Here is a 17,053-nt window from a genome sequence, read left to right as displayed (position 1 = left end):
TCTAATCCTTTTCTAAATCCCTGTCATTATCTCCATCATCTGAATGCTAGTGGGTGCTGATAATGGGTCAACCCTGGTCAGATAAATGCAGCCCTGTGTGCCCTGTGTACTACGGCACAATGGACAATATATCAGAAAACTGCTGTGATTGGGGGTTCAGTTCCTAGTTCTGGGGCTTTAATGACTGTAGCTTAAAAACAAACTGTAGCCAATCCAAACCTTTATTGATTCAGAACAACGATGTGTCAAGGTTTCTTTTATTTACACTGGTGCAACAGTTGAATAAACCTTGAAATTGCAGGACCCAATAGCTTGGAAATATCAGTACACTGTCTTTTGATGTCATTAATCTACCCCGTGGACTGTCCATAGCATTTTAAAACCGATGTAATGCAACTGACTGTCTGGATATTTAATGTGCACCTCCATGGTAGGGTGTGTTTGAACAGTGATTAACCAAATGCATTGATACTTGTTCAATAAATCAAATCAAAGGGCCACCTGTGATCATTTCCTTTGTCTTCCTCTACTTACATGAAACCTTTGGTCCACCTCACAGTTGACTTGCTTCCTGAAATCCTGTCATCATAAATGCAGCAAAAGCAAGGCATGCAGAAAGAGATAGAGACAAACAGGATGATAAGCTAAATTTCAAATGCAAATTATTACAATTACCACAATATTGTTATTCCACATAAACAATCAAATAAAGTATTAGTATTAATTACAAAAAGGAGGATGCAGGGTGTTTCATTTATAAAATGTTGATACATGCTGTTCAGAACTTTTGAATTGGTGACAAGCAGGGTAGCAGATTGTGGAGACAGGTAGTAGACTTGGTCAGTATTAATTAGAGCCCTCACCTTCTGAGCCACAAGGAAAGTCAGCCTACGGATGCCATGTTCAAACAGCAGTGATTTCTGGACCGGGAAAAAGGCAAAATGTTAGGATGAGAACATCTTTCTGGGCCATCTCAAACATTTATCTCTCTGCTGAAATCAACAGAAACAAAAAGGTCTTGCTGTAGACCGCTCCCACCTTTGACTGAGTGAACTCTCGGAAGCTGGCTGCCAGGCCATCGTCATCAATGTCGCTGTCGGTCTTTATAGCCACATTCAGGATATGGATAGGCTCATCCTGGACACTCTGGATGACAAAGCAAAAACACATTTTCATTCAAAAGGTACACAGTCATACAGGTCAATGACAGGCCTGTGACCATCAGAAGTCTGTTCTCGTCACCTTGTTGTCCTCTTCACCATACAGGACAGGATTACCTCCCTCTGGGAAGGTTGGACTTGGGGGAGGGGAGTCGGAGAAACAGCTCAACACGTCTGCTATGTTCCTGCATAGGAGAAAAGTAATGCATGCCATTAATCACACTTGAAATATTATTATATTATCTTCACCTACCAAAGAAATATATTCAAGTTAGGACTGACCTGGTGAACTCCTGGAAGGAGCGGAAAGCGACCATGGCTCCCATGCGCTGACAAGGTGGTGTAAAAGATGTGTCAAGCAGGACGTCACTGACACTGGCTACATGCACCATGCCGTAGTGGTTCAGATTGGATGAGAATGACATCCTAGGGTATCGACAGAGAGAAATTACAATAGGAATCTACCAGATCAGTCGAATGACTCTGTGACAACATCCCCCATCCACCTTTAAGAACCTCACAACAGTTTGATCCCTCAGTTTTTCAGCAGATTGAAATGGTAATGGAATAATCCATATGAAAACACTTAAAAGCCTCGTGTCAATTGTATGGGACTCTTGATGATAAAAACTGAATGAGGTTCCAATTATAAAAAGCAAGTAGGAATGAAATTATACCATTACATGTGAACACAAGCTATACAGTATGTAAAGGACTTTTGACAGATCACTTTAGTCAAATTAAAAGAAGAAAAGATTCCTTTTACAGGAATATGAACATAAAACCACCAGAAAGACCCTTTAAATATTCACATTTAATGTTTTGGGGTGTTAGTCTTTTGATTGTAAGAAACTTTCCCAGAGGTTACACCCACTGAAAGTTATCGAGACGTTTGGTGTGTCAAACCTGTCAATAGATTCCGAATCAGAGGCATTTTTCTTCTCAGCATTATCATCCTTAGATTTACTATCTTGTTCTTTAAGGTCCTGGGGTTTAGTTTCCTGTAATCTAGTGTCCATGGCTTTTACAATGTCCAGGATTGGAGCAGACATTTTCCTGGCAGGACAGTCACAGGTTTCAGTTCAGGAGATTTGCACTGGTGCACAACATTCCTCCAACATGTAATTCAAATGATCTTACACTACATTGTATCCCATTTTATTCCAAGTCTGCAAAATATTGAAGCTCATACACACAATAGTTGGGAATATAACTATCTTCCACAAAGACACAAAGACACAAAGACGCACACAGACTCAAAAAAATGTTTGACACAGAGGCTGAATGCCAAGGGCCATGCTGTTGTCAGTAAAAATTAAGAAACATTGCTTTTCTCAATCAGACAAAACTCCAGTTGTTAAATCCGTTTCATTTTTGCGAAAATTTCAAAACACCAAACAATATGTAGATTTAATCACCAGATTAATTTAGAACATAGATTACCGTTTTGACCATGCAGCTAGCTAACCTACAGTCACTAGTAGTCTATGCAATAAAAAGAATGTTTACAATACCTGTTTAGAGTGGGGATGTTCCCTCTGCAATCAAACAACATTGATTACTAAGTGGTTAGTGGCAGGCACCAGGAAAGGAAGACAGTCAAGGTGTAGCAATGGGTGTGTATGTGTGTGTAAGTATGTGTGTGTGCTGTTTAATGCTTAATTTATTTTGCATTTATCAATATCTAAATGAATGCAATGAATGTGAAAAATTGAGAATAAAGTTAAGTGAAAATATCTTTCCAACCCTAAACACACATTTCACATCCTGACTGCTCCCTTTACAACATGCATCATGAGATCCTAAGGCCTCCTTGTCCTGAGGTTTACTCTGAACAAAGACAGAGGATCATTTCACATCCTCATGCAGTCTTTAGTTCACAGTGATGAGCAAAACATGAAGGTTAATTCGGACACATACAATCACAGACATGCAATAAAATGTGTGCATGCTGGCATTTTAAAGGATTGCTTCACCTAACTGTATAAAAAGAACTGAACCCAACACAGCAAAGAAAAGTACAAGCACTGCAAAGCGTTAACAGGCAAATACGCACAAAACGTACACACATTGAGACACAGACAAACTGGACACAGTCACACAGGTAGGATGCAGAACACAAGTGCAACAGAAATGCCACAGTACTTATTTTGTTACAAGCTTTTTTCTTTTTTTTTTTTTTAAATGCTGAGCATGTACATGAAATATTTGGAGTTTGTCTATTAGTTTCTCTCTGATTCTCAGGTTTTATATGGTTTAAGAGTGCCCCAAAGTTTTTCCAGGACTAACAAGGAAGGGCAATGAGACTCCTGAGGTTGGGAGCTTTGTTGCTCATGGCACTCACAAACTTCTGACAAACCAAGAAAATATTGCAAAATAACTTCTTTTGCACATGAGAAGCATTTACATGGAGAACAAATATGAACAATGACACATAGCTGGGAAGGTGGGAGAGTAAACCGTGGCACCATGGAGGACGTAAGATTGTGAAGTAAACTCTTCACTGCTGCAGTGATTTTAAATCAGCGCCATAGATATTCATGTTATAACAGTTATGGCACAAAAAGTATGTGATTTCCAGGCACTGGACTGATATGTTTTGTGTAACCACAGAACACCATCACCTATGCCACAAACACCTTGACAACTGAATCACACAGTGGTCTATGAGGCAAAGGGAGATACAAAAATAGAGCAACCAAAAAAGGCAGTGAGAAGGAACAACAAAAGATAGTTGTAGGTGATGCCACTAAAATTAACATAACACAGTGACCAAATACATGCTGGCGCTGCCAACTTTCCAGCATCACTGCCACCAATGGAAAATTCAATATTCATCCCTGTAATAAGTATTGATTCCTGTCCACAGTGCCGTTTAAGGGGGGAGCAGCAGCAAAGATGATGCACAGCATGTGAGCGTTGCAAGAACTTTGGCGTGTGTTATACCTGTTTGGGTGCGAGGTGGGAAGCATGAACTGGAACTCTACTATACATGTGTTGTCCCTCAGCTGTCGATGCTGAACGCTGTTCAGCTCATACGCAATGTATGCTCTGCGAACGTACACCTTATTGGGGATAAGGCCACAAAAAACTATTAGTTACTATTATTAGTATTAGTTTGATATGTGTATTCAAATCAAATTCACTCAAGGCAAATTGATATGTGGATTAAGACTGTCATTCATCTCACCTCAAGGGCAGCCATCCTGACAACCTGATTACTGTGGTAGAAGAAGTTGGGCAGAACATCAAAAATTGATGTTTCTGAAAGGATCAGTTTCTAGAAAAAAAAAAAAAGGGATATTTTGTCATCTTAAAGCTTTCTCCATTTTCAGAGCATTACATAAAGATACAGATAATACTCCTTTACTGCCTACCTGAAGGTTCTCAATGCAGAATTGGTGTCCATACATATCAATGGCAGAGAGGAAGATGGACTCCACCTGGTTGTGTCGTAGCTCATAAGAGGGGAGGTGGGAAGCTATTAAGACCTGGGTAAACAGGACGAATAAAAGAAAAAGTTAAAAAGAGTAGATAGTGACATCTGGTGGCGTCCCCATAGTTAAAACATTTGTGTAATGTTGAAAAGTAGATGTTTAATAATTAACCCTATCTGATGCATCTCTGGGCACTCTGGTAACACTTACACATTTAATTTGAGCCTATCTACATTTTTAAAAGATTTGACCTTACTTGAACATACTTATACTACATATAAATCTAATCCATTGACTGGTCTAATCCCAAACTCTGATGTCACTAAACAGGGAAAATCTGCATTTAAATGGGTGTGGATGAGACCATGATCAGATGTAATCCTTGAATGCAAGTGTGACAATAGATGAGATGAGCGGCTCCCGCCAGCCAACCAGACATAAGTTGAGTCTGGCGCTTGGATACAGCACCCCACACACAAAAAAACTGCACTGTTTTTGTGTTTTTTGGTTTTAAAACAAGATGGGAAAAATATATAAATACAAAAACAAATGTGTTTCTGTTTTATTTGTGCTGTTCTTCTCTGGGTGTCGACAGGGCAGCCTGCCACCGTACCCTGACCCCTTCCCCTCAACACACACCAAGCATTTCTTTGGCGGGCTAGACCCAGACCCTGCTCTGGACTTGGACCGGTACCTGCGGGTGGCAATACTGGACAGCCTGCCCCCCCAACCCCTGTCTTTGTGTTTTTCCAATTACGAAACCAAAGAACAAATGATACATGGAATTGATTGCAAAATCTTAATTATACATTGATTTTATAAATAAAAAATACAATTTTAGTAAATGGAATTAAATTTTCCACTTTTCATTTATCATTTTGGAAATGGAAGATTGAACTGAAGCATTACACAGACCCCATCACTCCATGTAATGATCTCTCCTTTCATCAAATTCAGAGCAGATTACAAATCTTGTTACCCATATGGCAGAAAAAAATGGTGTTCTTCAGGGGAAATCTACTTAGGGGAAAAAAGGTTTCTCAAATGCCCCTGATTGTCGTAATCATGTTTTTCATTTGCAGGACAATTAAGAAATCCGCATACTGCAAAAAGCAGACTGTAACCCAGTTACACAAGTGCAGGTAAACGCACTGAATATTGAATATTGTCAATGGAACATTAAAACATTTTTTGTCCATATCTGACCTGCCGAGCACGCAGTGCCACCTTGGCATTGGTTGTCTTGCTGAGCTGGGTGAGTTCAGTCAAGATGGCCATCAGCTCATCTGTTAGTGTGGGATCACGGCCACACAGCTGGTCCTAGACAAAACAGATGATAACATTACGTAACATTATAAGTTAGATATCTTAAAACACTCTAGTCAAGAATAAGATATGATGAAGGAGTCAATATCCCCTACAAAAGGACAAGTCTGTTTTTATCAGTTATTACTCAAGTCTTTCAAACGCACACTTACAATCAACATCGTAACCAGCAGGTTCTTCTTGGTGACTTGAGCATGGGAGAAGATATAGTTGAGCACATTTGCCATATCGCCTTTGTTTTCCTCACGCAGGGCAAACACACACTTATCATAGTGTCCTGTTGACAAACCAACAAGTAAAGTAGCTTAGCAAATATACTGCACAGGGGAACTGCAAATGCTCAGGTGGTCAGGGGTTTATTGTGGAAGAGCCCCACCAAGTGGACAAAATCAGTAAGTGCAGTTCTTCTAAAAAAACCTGTAGGACAGCAAAGCTAAAAACACATTACTCTTGCATGTGGCAATGTGCCACCACAATGAGCCCTTGAAACCAATAATTAAGTGTGCTGCTGTTGTTGTTGTTCCTCACCATTCTGAAACTGGATCTCTACTTTCAGGTACTGTCTGAGCAAGTCCATCACCACCGCCTTCATGTGACCTCGGATGCCACTGCGATACCTGTTGGAGACAAAAACAGTCTGGTCTGAAACAACAAACAATGCAGCGCTGTACTAACTGGGCATACGGACAAAATCGAGATCTAGTGAGTAAGAAAACAATTAATAAGTAAACCACTCTCATTCATGCAGCAAATTACATTAAGAGCTTTGTAATCAGTGTGTTAAGCTTTGCATTATATTGAGCTATAGAGTACCATACTCACTTCTGTACCAGCTGAACAATGCTTTGCGTGTTCATAAAGAAGACTTCTCTCTCGGACTTCTTATTAAGAGTAGCAGCGTGGCTGTCCAGGATGTTTGCAATCTGGAAACAAGGGAGATAAACAATACAAGCATTTAATCCCAACAGCAATGGAGACTCATAAGCATTTTATCCCAGTGGCACTGATGACCCCTCAGTTAGCTTGCTACCATTATATCCAGAGATCCAAACTCATGATTAAAACTAAAGATAAATATTGTTGGCAGCGTGTGACACTTTCACTACTACTGACATTAGTGTACTGTCCTTCCTTTGCTATTTATAAATTATGCATGGATATAAAATTCCTAGTATGAATGAATATGGAGTGTCCAAAATGTTTAACAATAATAACACATCAAATCAACTGTATTTTTTACATAATTCAGCAAATTGTTGACATCTTTTACATAGACAGACACATTTTGAAATAATTTGTTTGCACAAGAAACTGGGGACACAATATTCTAGCCAAGTGGAAAATTGGAGGGTTGAGAAATCTCAGTGCTGAACTAATAAAACTACTGGAGATACAGGAAAACACGCCACCTATTTTTATAACAGGTTTTTACTGCTGTTTTGTAAATGATCTAATGTTGAAGCATTAAAAATGTGCTCTACATCTGTACATAACTAATCCCTTTGTTCTCCTGGAAACAGGGTTAACTGTGGAATACAAACAAAACTACTGCTGGCAAAGAAAAAAAGAACCGCAAAATGCTCAACGGGAGTTTTACTGTTATCGACAAGGTACATTTAGACAGAATTCTGTGGGCTTAGTTAGCATGGGGTGTGCACGTGTTGGGGGACGCACCTGCTGGCTGGGAAACTGGCAGAGCACAGAGGTGATGTTGCTAGCATACTGAGCCATCTCCTTCTTGATGGCTTTCTCCACAGCGGGGGGGATGCGACCTGACACACTCGTCATGATGTCTTGAAGCTCCAACAGTGGCAAAGAGGGATCACGCATGGTTTTCATCAACCGTTCCACCCACTCTTTCAACTAGGACAGACACATGTTTAAGGAACTGCTTACAGTTGGAAAAGCTGATGTTGGTGTGTACCACATGTGTGTGTGAATTCTTACTTTAGCACTGAAGAAGGGCTCAGGAAGACAGTAGCCATTCATTATGTGAACAAGATGATCCAGTGTGTTGTGGAAGACTCTGTGTAGCTTCTCGCCTCTCAGAGCCACTGCCTGGATAGATGGCAGGGCCCCTGTGTGAAGCTCTGCCTACAAGACAAACACAAATATTTATTTTATAGCACTGGTGTGCATGTGCTGATGTTGCATTGTCAATGGGAGTTGATAGTCTAGTAGGAAGTAGTGGCAGGCTACCGCAGCTACATGAAAGTTAAAAAAAACCTGCATTTACTGTGAATAAAAGTAGTCCAAAATGTGTAGCTTCCACTTTGTCCTTCGTTGGACATCGTTACCACACCAGAAGTGACATTAGCTTGGTTCAGATGTTAATTCACACACCCGTTCCCTTCAGCTAATTGAGCAATCATCTTTGGTGGCAGCCTCAATTTCCTGCCTCACTGATGCTTTGATTTCATAAAGTGACTTGTCATAAGCAAAAATGAAAAAATGCACACCCTAAGTAATATATAAAGCCACAGTAGAGTGTGTGGAGTAGAGTGCATCTCTTGTGTATGGAAATGTAGATCTCTGACTTTTTTTAAAGGCTGTTGCTTTTCATGATAGAAGCTGAAAGCTAAACAGTTTCAACAGGTTCAATTTAAGACTTTTTAAGACTGTTATAAATGCAATTTCAGACCTATTTTACTACCAAACTGGCTAAACATTATGAAGGAAAATCTGTATGGCTTATGTCTTTTTCGTTTTATATTCATTACAACATGATCAATACAACTTTTTCCCAAAGGCACATTTAAAGTGAGACCGAAAAATGTTTTATATAAAAAGGTGAAGCTAACTTCATCAATCCAATGATTTCTTAAGATTTAAAAATAATTTAAGACATTTTAAGGTTGAAAAGTCAGAGCATTGTATGTTAGAATTTTTAAGACCCCATAGACACCCTGTAAAGTGTATGGCCCAACTTTAAATACCGTTATTGTGGACTAAATAAAGAAATATAACATATTTTGGGTCATTTTGTAGCAGGAATATGGAAAATGCAACTTGGCATACCACTTATACCTTCGTAGATTGCATTAGTCAGACATATAGTACCTGCTGCACTCTGCTTGGGTCATCCAGTTGCAGCTTGGCAATGACACAGCCAGGCTCCAGTGCTGCTCCAGCCCTCTTCACAAAGTGAATGCAACCAGACTCTGCAGCCGTAAGGGTCATTACCATCTTCATCACCTGGAATTAGAAGATGTACAGAGTTTACATCTATACAACTCATCAAACAAAAATAAAGTGAATTTAAACAGATTCCATCTTTTTTGTGGACAACATACAGATAACATATTGTACCTCTATTTCAGCATAGCACTGGCCAGAAAACACATGCCCGCCATCCTCAACTGTGTACTGGATAAGTTTTCCTGCTGAAGGAGATCGCAGCAGCGAAGGATCATTCTCCCTTTCGAAAACACAAGTCTTGTTCCCAATTGTGATGCGATACCTGTAGGGAAAAAAATATACTTAGTTGTAACAGAACCAGAAATTATAAGATGCAAGTGCATTAAGTAATTTCTGTAACATTGTTAACTGAGTTGAGATATTTTCAGGCAATGACTTATCAGTGTAATGATGTGTTGTTTAAATATTTTTTAATTACATTTTATTCTAGTTGATAAAATTATAGCTAAATTAGTAATGATATTTTAATTCTAAAGCTTTGTTTGCTCTTACCTGTCCACCTCTTCCTTCATGTACGTAGTGTAGCTGCTTCCATCATAAGACAGCAGGAGACCTCCATCACTGAGCCGATGGACGTCCACCTCAGCAGAGGAGTGGTTCATGATGACCACGTAGGAGTTGGGAGACTGGCGTGTCACAGTCAGGACGTACTTATTACCTTCGTAGATCAGCTCCACATCCACAGTATTAAGTAGTGTGTGTGCTGGCAGCACTTGGCCCCTGGTAAGAGAGTAGAGAGCGTTCTTATGTTTTCTATCCAAACACTGCACAAGTATTTACTATACTTAATATAAAGGGTTTTACAGTGATATGCCATTTTTTTATTTTTACCTTTCCAGAGAATGCAGAAAGTTAGACACACTGTTCCTCAGATTGACATCTGCAACATGAAGAGCGCCGCTCACAATTCCCAGCATGGTGTCGGGACGCTCCGCCTGCCCACGACATACACTTTACTTTTTATCCAGGAAAACATCAAATATTCAAGCTTAAATTCAAAACGCATGGTGCCATGGGCATAAACCACAAGATCTAACTATTATCAACACTTGGTTGTAATGCTGTTTCAACACTGACATTATAATATGGGTCAGTATGTCAAACATATCTTTTCTCACTAGAGTTTTCTTTAAGATCATCCAATGGCCACAGCTGGAACATCTCTGTATACCTGCATCTTCTCTGAGATAAGCCTGTCCAGCCAGCCTGTGTCAATGCTGTTGTGCTGAAAGCTTTCAGTCTCCAGCAGCTTAATGAGGTATTCCACTGTGGTCCTGAAGTCTCCTCTGATAGACAACTCCTTCAGAGCCACAACCATGTTGCTGCAAAAGAACATAGCCACATATGTCAACTATAAAACAGTTTGATCAAACAGTTTAAACAGTTTAGTTTAAACAAAAATATCTCCCAAAGTAAATATATACCAATATTGATAATAAATAAATGGCTTTCAAGTGAGCTTTCTCACACACACACACACACACACACACACACACACACACACGCACGCGCACGCGCACACGCACACGCACACGGACACGCACACACGTTGTTATAATTATATGTGTACTCACGAGATGGCCTCTTCCCGATTCTCTCCCCAAGAGAAACAGTGTCCAAACTGGGAGTCAGCGAACTCATGCAGCCCTCCAGCCGCTGCGACACTGAAGTAGCCCCACACATTTTTATTGCTGCGGAAATTCAGCTCTTGCACCGTTCCAGAGCTTGGCTTGAAACCCTGCGATCAAAACACACACACACCACATTTCACTAAACTGAGCCAAAAAAACAAAAACAGCTAATTTTGTTGTTTAGATAAGTAATAACAACAGCCTTTATTTACTGTACAACAGAATTACAAAGTGAAAATCTGAACAGGAACAGAACAGAAATCAAATACTTTGTTTACCTCATCAGGATTTTCACTGGTGATACGTGCTGCAATGACATGGCCTCGTGGGGAGGGCGCGGTTGACAGACCCTCAAAGTCAATGGGAGAGTCTCCCCATGGCTGGACCCCATAAAGCATCCTGATGTCTTTGATCCTCTGAAGAGGAATACCCATAGCAATCTGACAGAGGATAGTGGCATTACTACAATAAGTTTATGCCCTTGAACTGACATATATAGAACATCAGGGACAGGCTCACAGGCCCTGAACACACAGGGTTAACAACACATTACAGCACATATGTTCATTGTGAAAATATTTGCTTTGAATTGGCCACATACATCTTCCTGGCATGCTCATCTGACAGTTGTTAATGTTATGTTTTCAGCTTTCTAAACAACCGATTAACAATATCTGGGTGAGAGAGTGAGTCCTTTTGTTGTTGCCTGATACTCGTCCCCTGTGCCAGACAGAGTGTGTCACTCCTACAGTAACACCCAATCAGCTTGACTACAAAGCTTTCCCAGGCACACTGCCCTTCAGCTCGACTGCCACTGACCTATTTATGCACAATCCTAAACACTGCAGAACAGAACACGTGACCACAGTGCTGCTACAACCACTGGATCTACTACACTGTTTCTGCGTACTGCCTCCCTCCTTTTGCAGCAGGTTGCCATGGAGACAAGGGGCCCAGTTTAGTGCCGAGCGGTGAAGCGTGCTTACTTTGTCTATTTGTCTACAGGTCAGTCACAGACTCAAACGTATTGTGTGTGATGTAACAGAATGTGCTCTTTGTGACACCGCAAGCATGTCTGTTTAAGACAGACCTGAAGTTGGGCAGCAGGCAAGTTGACATCAGCCACCATCTCGGTACAGGGGTGTTCCACCTGCAGACGAGGGTTGAGCTCCAGGAAGTAGAAGCTGCCATCCTGGCTGTGCAGGTACTCCACTGTACCTGCACTGACGTAACCCACCATCTTGGCCAGCTTCACTGCACACTGAGGAGAGAAAACAACTCTATTCATATCAAGGTTCAATTAATCTGAATTTACTTAGTTGGTCTAAGAACTCCATTTATCTGCTGTACAAAAACAAACAATGCTACGTGGGTTGTACCCTTTCCATATCCTCAAACACATCAGAAGTGGCGATGGTAGCAGGAGCCTCCTCGATAATTTTCTGGTGCCGTCGCTGCACAGAACAGTCTCTCCCAAACAGGGAAATGGCATTGCCATACTGATCAGCCAAGATCTGGACCTCTAGATGCCGGGCATGTTTGGCTAACTGCATGACAAAGATAGGTGATCCTGGAACTTCTGCCTGGACCTTTAGAACCAAAAGAAAGTTAATCCTTGCAGTCAACGAACGTACAAAAAATGTGGATCTCTAATGACATATTGAAACCTACTCTACAATATGTCAAGTCCTGCACTTGATGTTTCAAACTCCATATAATGTGACTTTTCCACTTACCTGTCTGAAGAGGTTAGGGAAATCATCAGCACAGTTGACTTTACGAATGCCTTTTCCTCCACCTCCCTCTGAGGCCTTCACCATCACAGGGTAGCCGACCTTCTCTGCAGCCTGGCAATGAAAACATACAGCTTTATAGCATACACGCAGATATGCACATTATACTAAAGCACAGGCGACATTCACTTGGCAATATGAATGGCCAGTTAGATGACAAGCTTACTTTAAGGCCATCCTCTACATCCTGGATGCAGCCACACTCATACACATCAGTAGGAACGTTGATGATTCTCTTCTTTTGGTTGCTCTCTGTCCATTCTACTGTTAGGCCTGAGAAACACAAACAGATATAATATTCCCCATACATACTTTTCAATTAACTTATATGATGTTAATAACGTGTTAATGACATTTACTATTGCTCAAACCAAACACCTATCACATCTGGTTGAATTCAAGAATCATTGTTTTTAGAAAAACAAAACACACTTCTATTTTGTCATAAACAACCTTAACAAAGGGACTATCTTTGGACCCCCACACAAACTGTGACCTACCTGTGCCACTCCAGGGCAGGGTTGGAATGCCAGCAGTCTGAGCCACAATAGATGAAGCAATCTTGTCTCCTAGTGCCCACATAGCCTGACTTGGGGGGCCTGAGGAAGCAGTAAGGAATTTCAAATAAGCATTCTAGTTCACTAATATCAACTGATAATGTGAAAGTAAGTTAAAGAGTGAACAAAGTGATAAAGTAAGAAGCTTTTCTTACCCATGAAAGCAATGCCATTCTTGTGAAGCAGCTCTGGAAGTTTGGGGTTCTCCGAGGCATGACCCCAGCCAGCCCACACTGCCTGTAAGGAATACAGGACAACAGTTACTCAGTGATAAAATCATGAATCACAGTGGGGAAACTATAGATATAATAAGTGTGTGTGGTGGTACCTGAACAGGTATGCGTTTAGCAATGTCCAGAATGAGCTCCACATTGGCATAGTTGTTGTTGTTAGTCCCTCCTGGCACAGGTACATAATGATCTGCCATTTTGATGTACTCTGTGAAAGACAGAAACACAGAATTTATTTTTTTCCCCAAATGGTTTAACTGCAGTCACATCTACATTATTCCTTATTGGTGTACTGTCTAGCTATGGTGTTTACGTGCACTGAAAAAGAGCTGAAAGGCATAAACTGTCCAGTAATTCCACGTCAGGCTTTGGGGACTTTAGGAATGCTAGTGGAACCACAATTGGTGCACTTACTGCACTTACTTTACATGTCCAGATGCTAAAACTCACCTGCATTGGCCTTGAGGTCCTCTGGGGTTACCATTACAACAAAGCGGATTGCCCTCTCATTGCGAAACATCTCATAGGCCCACCGGCGGATGGAGCGCATGCATTTGACTGCAGCAATGCCATTGTTAGCAATAAGCACCTGGAGAAGCAAAATAGTTTAGTTACAAATGTTAATTTGCTAATTAAAATTAATTAATTAATTAAAATAATCCAATAATAATGGCTGGTGTATGTCACACATAGTGCTGTGCCTGTATGCATTATGACTTTATAATGTAATTTTAGTTCATGGCTATGTAATGCAAAGACACAGACACCTTCATTATTAAAGAGGTTCTACATATTGTTGGGATTATTTTCTGAATACAGAATCATTTAATCTGTGCTTCAAAGCATCTTTATAGGAATGTGCAAAATAATAATCATCACCTTCTCGATAACCTTGTTGCCACCAAAGCGGGTGACAAATTCAGCAGGAGAAGCCACAGTAAAGTCCCTCTGGAGATCGATACGCCGTCGATCTCTGCCTTGCTTCACCAGGTGTAGCCCTGACATGCTTGGCCTGTTTCAAGAAATACAAAGAATGCATGTAATGGCCCTTAGTAACGCCTCTAGTTTTGGAAAGAAGGGGCTGTTAAAAAAATTAAAAGCAAACTACCACATAACTCTTTCACAGCAGATGTGCTTTAGAGACAGTTTATGTTTACAGCCCAGCAGATAAAAGACAATGATATCACCTTACATAGATAGGAAGCAGAGGATTTGACTACTGTCTCTTAGCTTAAGCTTTATAGCTTGTTGGTGAGTAATCGTTCCCCCTTAGAGTAAATGTTAAGGACAACCGGTAAACTCACTAATGATAGGGATGATGGTAATGGTAAGTAAAGAGTCAACTGACATCTTGCAGGTAAGCTAATAATATTTCAAAGACTTTCAAGAAGAAAACTGTTTGCTTATCGGATTGTGCACAACAGGACAAAAACACTTCAAACAACAGTCCTCAAACATATTGACATGCTTGGACAAGCACCTCCAACAGCTCTCTGAAACAAGCTCCACCCTGCAGGGGAACCACATGGGGGGGAAGTATACAGGGGGAGGGATATGACTATCAGCTGGAAGGTGTGGCAGTGCCTGGGCTTGTTTGGCTGGCTGGCTTCTGTGGCCTGATACTGCATTATTGCATCACTGTAGGGGTTACCGGCACAAGGAAAATGAGCCCCTACTGAATGGAGGCTCTGGTTTCAATCCAGCTGTGGAGCTGCCAAAGTTTGTCCTGTCCTATGAGAGGGACAATTAGGGGGGTGGAGGAGACAGACACCCCCATCCAGTACATCTAGTTTTAAAACTGCATTCCCAGCTTCGTTCCGTTTCCCTTTTCATCCCCTTTGTCCTTGTGAAACTGATCACACAAAACCAGACTTGACAAAGCAGTTATTGAGATCAAGGAGGTATCAATTTCCTGATTGGCTGAATAATATAATATAATATAATATATCTAGAAACCATATATAAAAGCAGTTTTTAACCCACTTCAGCAAACTGGGAAAAAAAATAGCATGTAATTATGGTGAAGAATTATAATTCATTTGAAAGCCTTGTTCTTAGTCTTTCCCACCGGACCTTTTCTGCTATCGATCTTCATCAGTTAACTTCAATCATTTCTTCATCGAAGCCATCAACCTGTCTGTTAGACCCAATCCCAACTAGGCTGCTTAAAGAAGTTGTTCCCTTAATTGGCACTTCTTTACTGGATATGATTAATCTTTCTTTATTATCAGGATATGTACTACAGTCCTTTAAAGTAGCTGTAATTAAACCCCTTCTTAAAAAGCCCACTCTTGACCCAGGGGTTTTAGCTAACTATAGACCAATTTCTAACCTCCCCTTCCTCTCTAAGATTCTGGAGAAAGTAGTCGCCAAAGAGTTGTGTGACTTTCTACATAACAATAGTTTATTTGAGGATTTTCCGTCAGGATTTAGAGTTCATCATAGCACAGAGAAAGCTCTGGTTAAAGTTAATAATGACCTTTTGATTGCTTCTGACAATGGACTTGTCTCTGTACTTGTATTATTAAATCTTAGTGCTGCATTTGACACCACTGACCATAATGTTCTTTTACAGAGACTTGAGCATCAAATTGGCATTAAAGGAACCGCACTAAGCTGGTTTAAGTCATATTTATCAGATTGGTCGCAGTTTGTACATGTTAACGATAAATTAGACACATCCTATCACAGACAGATGCAGAAAAACTAATCCATGCATTTGTTACTTCTAGGCTGGATTACTGCAACTCTTTATTATCAGGTTGCCCCAATAAGTCCATTAAAACGCTCCAATTAATTCAGAACGCTGCAGCACGAATACTGACAGGATCTAGGAAAAGAGATCACATCTCTCCTGTACTAGCTTCTCTGCATTGGCTCCCTGTAAAATTTAGAATAGAATTTAAAATCCTCCTCCTCACCTACAAAGCTCTTCATGGTCAGCCCCCTTCATATCTTAAAGAGCTCATAGCACCCTATTACCCCACTAGAACACTACGTTCTCTGAATGCTGTGGTTCCTACAGTCTCTAAAAGTAGAGCCAGAGCCTTCAGTTACCAAGCTCCTCTCTTGTGGAATCAGCTTCCAGTTGTGGTTCGGGTGGCAGACACCCTCTCCACATTCAAGAGTAGGCTTAAGACATTCCTCTTTGATAAAGCTTATAGATAGGGCTGGATCAGGTGAGTCCTGAACCATCCCTTAGTTATGCTGCTATAGGCCTAGCCTATCAGGATTTCCCATGGTGCACTGAGCTCCTCTCTTCCTCTCTCTCTCTTTCTGCACTCATTCATGTCCCATTAATGCATGTTAATGAATGGTGGTACTGTTGGGTCTCTGTAAATGTCATAAGGAGTTCGGTCTAGACCTGCTCTATTTGAAAAGTGTCCTTAGATAACTTCTGTTATGAACTGGCGCTATACAAATAAAATTGAATTGAATTGAATTGAAAGATATTCTGTAGGCAGTCACCTACATCAGCATGCAATCTCATTTGAATCACAAACCCAAGGCTTCTGTGAGTATTCAGAGCAAATGTACAAGCACCCCCTATCTGTGAAAGTGACAGTGAAGGGAAAAGGCCTACATCGGGGCCCAGTGAACAAACAGCGGCTGGCAGAAAGACTTCTTCAAGCTTGTAAAAACTTTCTGTCAGTATTGAATAGCTCCTTTTGACTGTCAGCTCAGGAATTTCTCCGTGTGAACTTTTCCAAACCAACATTCT

The 17,053-nt window shown here is 40.7% G+C and overlaps 1 protein-coding gene across 7 annotated transcripts in view; it reads right to left on the bottom strand.

Annotated features, from left to right (window-relative positions):
- acaca (acetyl-CoA carboxylase alpha) overlaps positions 1-17,053 on the bottom strand; it is a 34,117-nt gene that overhangs the window by 14,794 nt on the left and 2,270 nt on the right. For 3 of the 7 annotated variants that reach the window (XM_051401989.1, XM_051401993.1, XM_051401987.1), the window contains 32 exons: positions 14,212-14,344; positions 13,783-13,921; positions 13,431-13,540; positions 13,258-13,339; positions 13,046-13,144; positions 12,712-12,818; positions 12,489-12,599; positions 12,132-12,341; positions 11,843-12,013; positions 11,031-11,192; positions 10,696-10,859; positions 10,293-10,443; positions 9,953-10,056; positions 9,614-9,841; positions 9,233-9,383; positions 8,984-9,118; positions 7,871-8,017; positions 7,598-7,786; positions 6,746-6,846; positions 6,452-6,540; positions 6,076-6,200; positions 5,804-5,917; positions 4,538-4,651; positions 4,351-4,440; positions 4,107-4,225; positions 2,675-2,698; positions 2,067-2,216; positions 1,443-1,586; positions 1,243-1,345; positions 1,039-1,146; positions 864-920; positions 535-579 (listed from right to left, as the gene is read on the bottom strand). In XM_051401989.1, coding sequence (XP_051257949.1) covers positions 535-579; positions 864-920; positions 1,039-1,146; positions 1,243-1,345; positions 1,443-1,586; positions 2,067-2,216; positions 2,675-2,698; positions 4,107-4,225; positions 4,351-4,440; positions 4,538-4,651; positions 5,804-5,917; positions 6,076-6,200; positions 6,452-6,540; positions 6,746-6,846; positions 7,598-7,786; positions 7,871-8,017; positions 8,984-9,118; positions 9,233-9,383; positions 9,614-9,841; positions 9,953-10,056; positions 10,293-10,443; positions 10,696-10,859; positions 11,031-11,192; positions 11,843-12,013; positions 12,132-12,341; positions 12,489-12,599; positions 12,712-12,818; positions 13,046-13,144; positions 13,258-13,339; positions 13,431-13,540; positions 13,783-13,921; positions 14,212-14,344 — 3,976 coding nt within the window. The remainder of the gene's footprint in view (positions 1-534; positions 580-863; positions 921-1,038; positions 1,147-1,242; positions 1,346-1,442; positions 1,587-2,066; positions 2,217-2,674; positions 2,699-4,106; positions 4,226-4,350; positions 4,441-4,537; positions 4,652-5,803; positions 5,918-6,075; positions 6,201-6,451; positions 6,541-6,745; positions 6,847-7,597; positions 7,787-7,870; positions 8,018-8,983; positions 9,119-9,232; positions 9,384-9,613; positions 9,842-9,952; positions 10,057-10,292; positions 10,444-10,695; positions 10,860-11,030; positions 11,193-11,842; positions 12,014-12,131; positions 12,342-12,488; positions 12,600-12,711; positions 12,819-13,045; positions 13,145-13,257; positions 13,340-13,430; positions 13,541-13,782; positions 13,922-14,211; positions 14,345-17,053) is intronic. The other 4 variants (XM_051401988.1, XM_051401990.1, XM_051401992.1 and 1 more) reach the window with 4 other exon arrangements.

Source organism: Dicentrarchus labrax, unplaced genomic scaffold (assembly GCF_905237075.1).
Source record: "Dicentrarchus labrax unplaced genomic scaffold, dlabrax2021, whole genome shotgun sequence".
Lineage (NCBI taxonomy): Eukaryota > Metazoa > Chordata > Actinopteri > Moronidae > Dicentrarchus > Dicentrarchus labrax.
The sequence above is the reverse complement of the archived record's forward strand: the minus strand, read 5'-3'. Positions and strand labels throughout refer to the sequence as shown.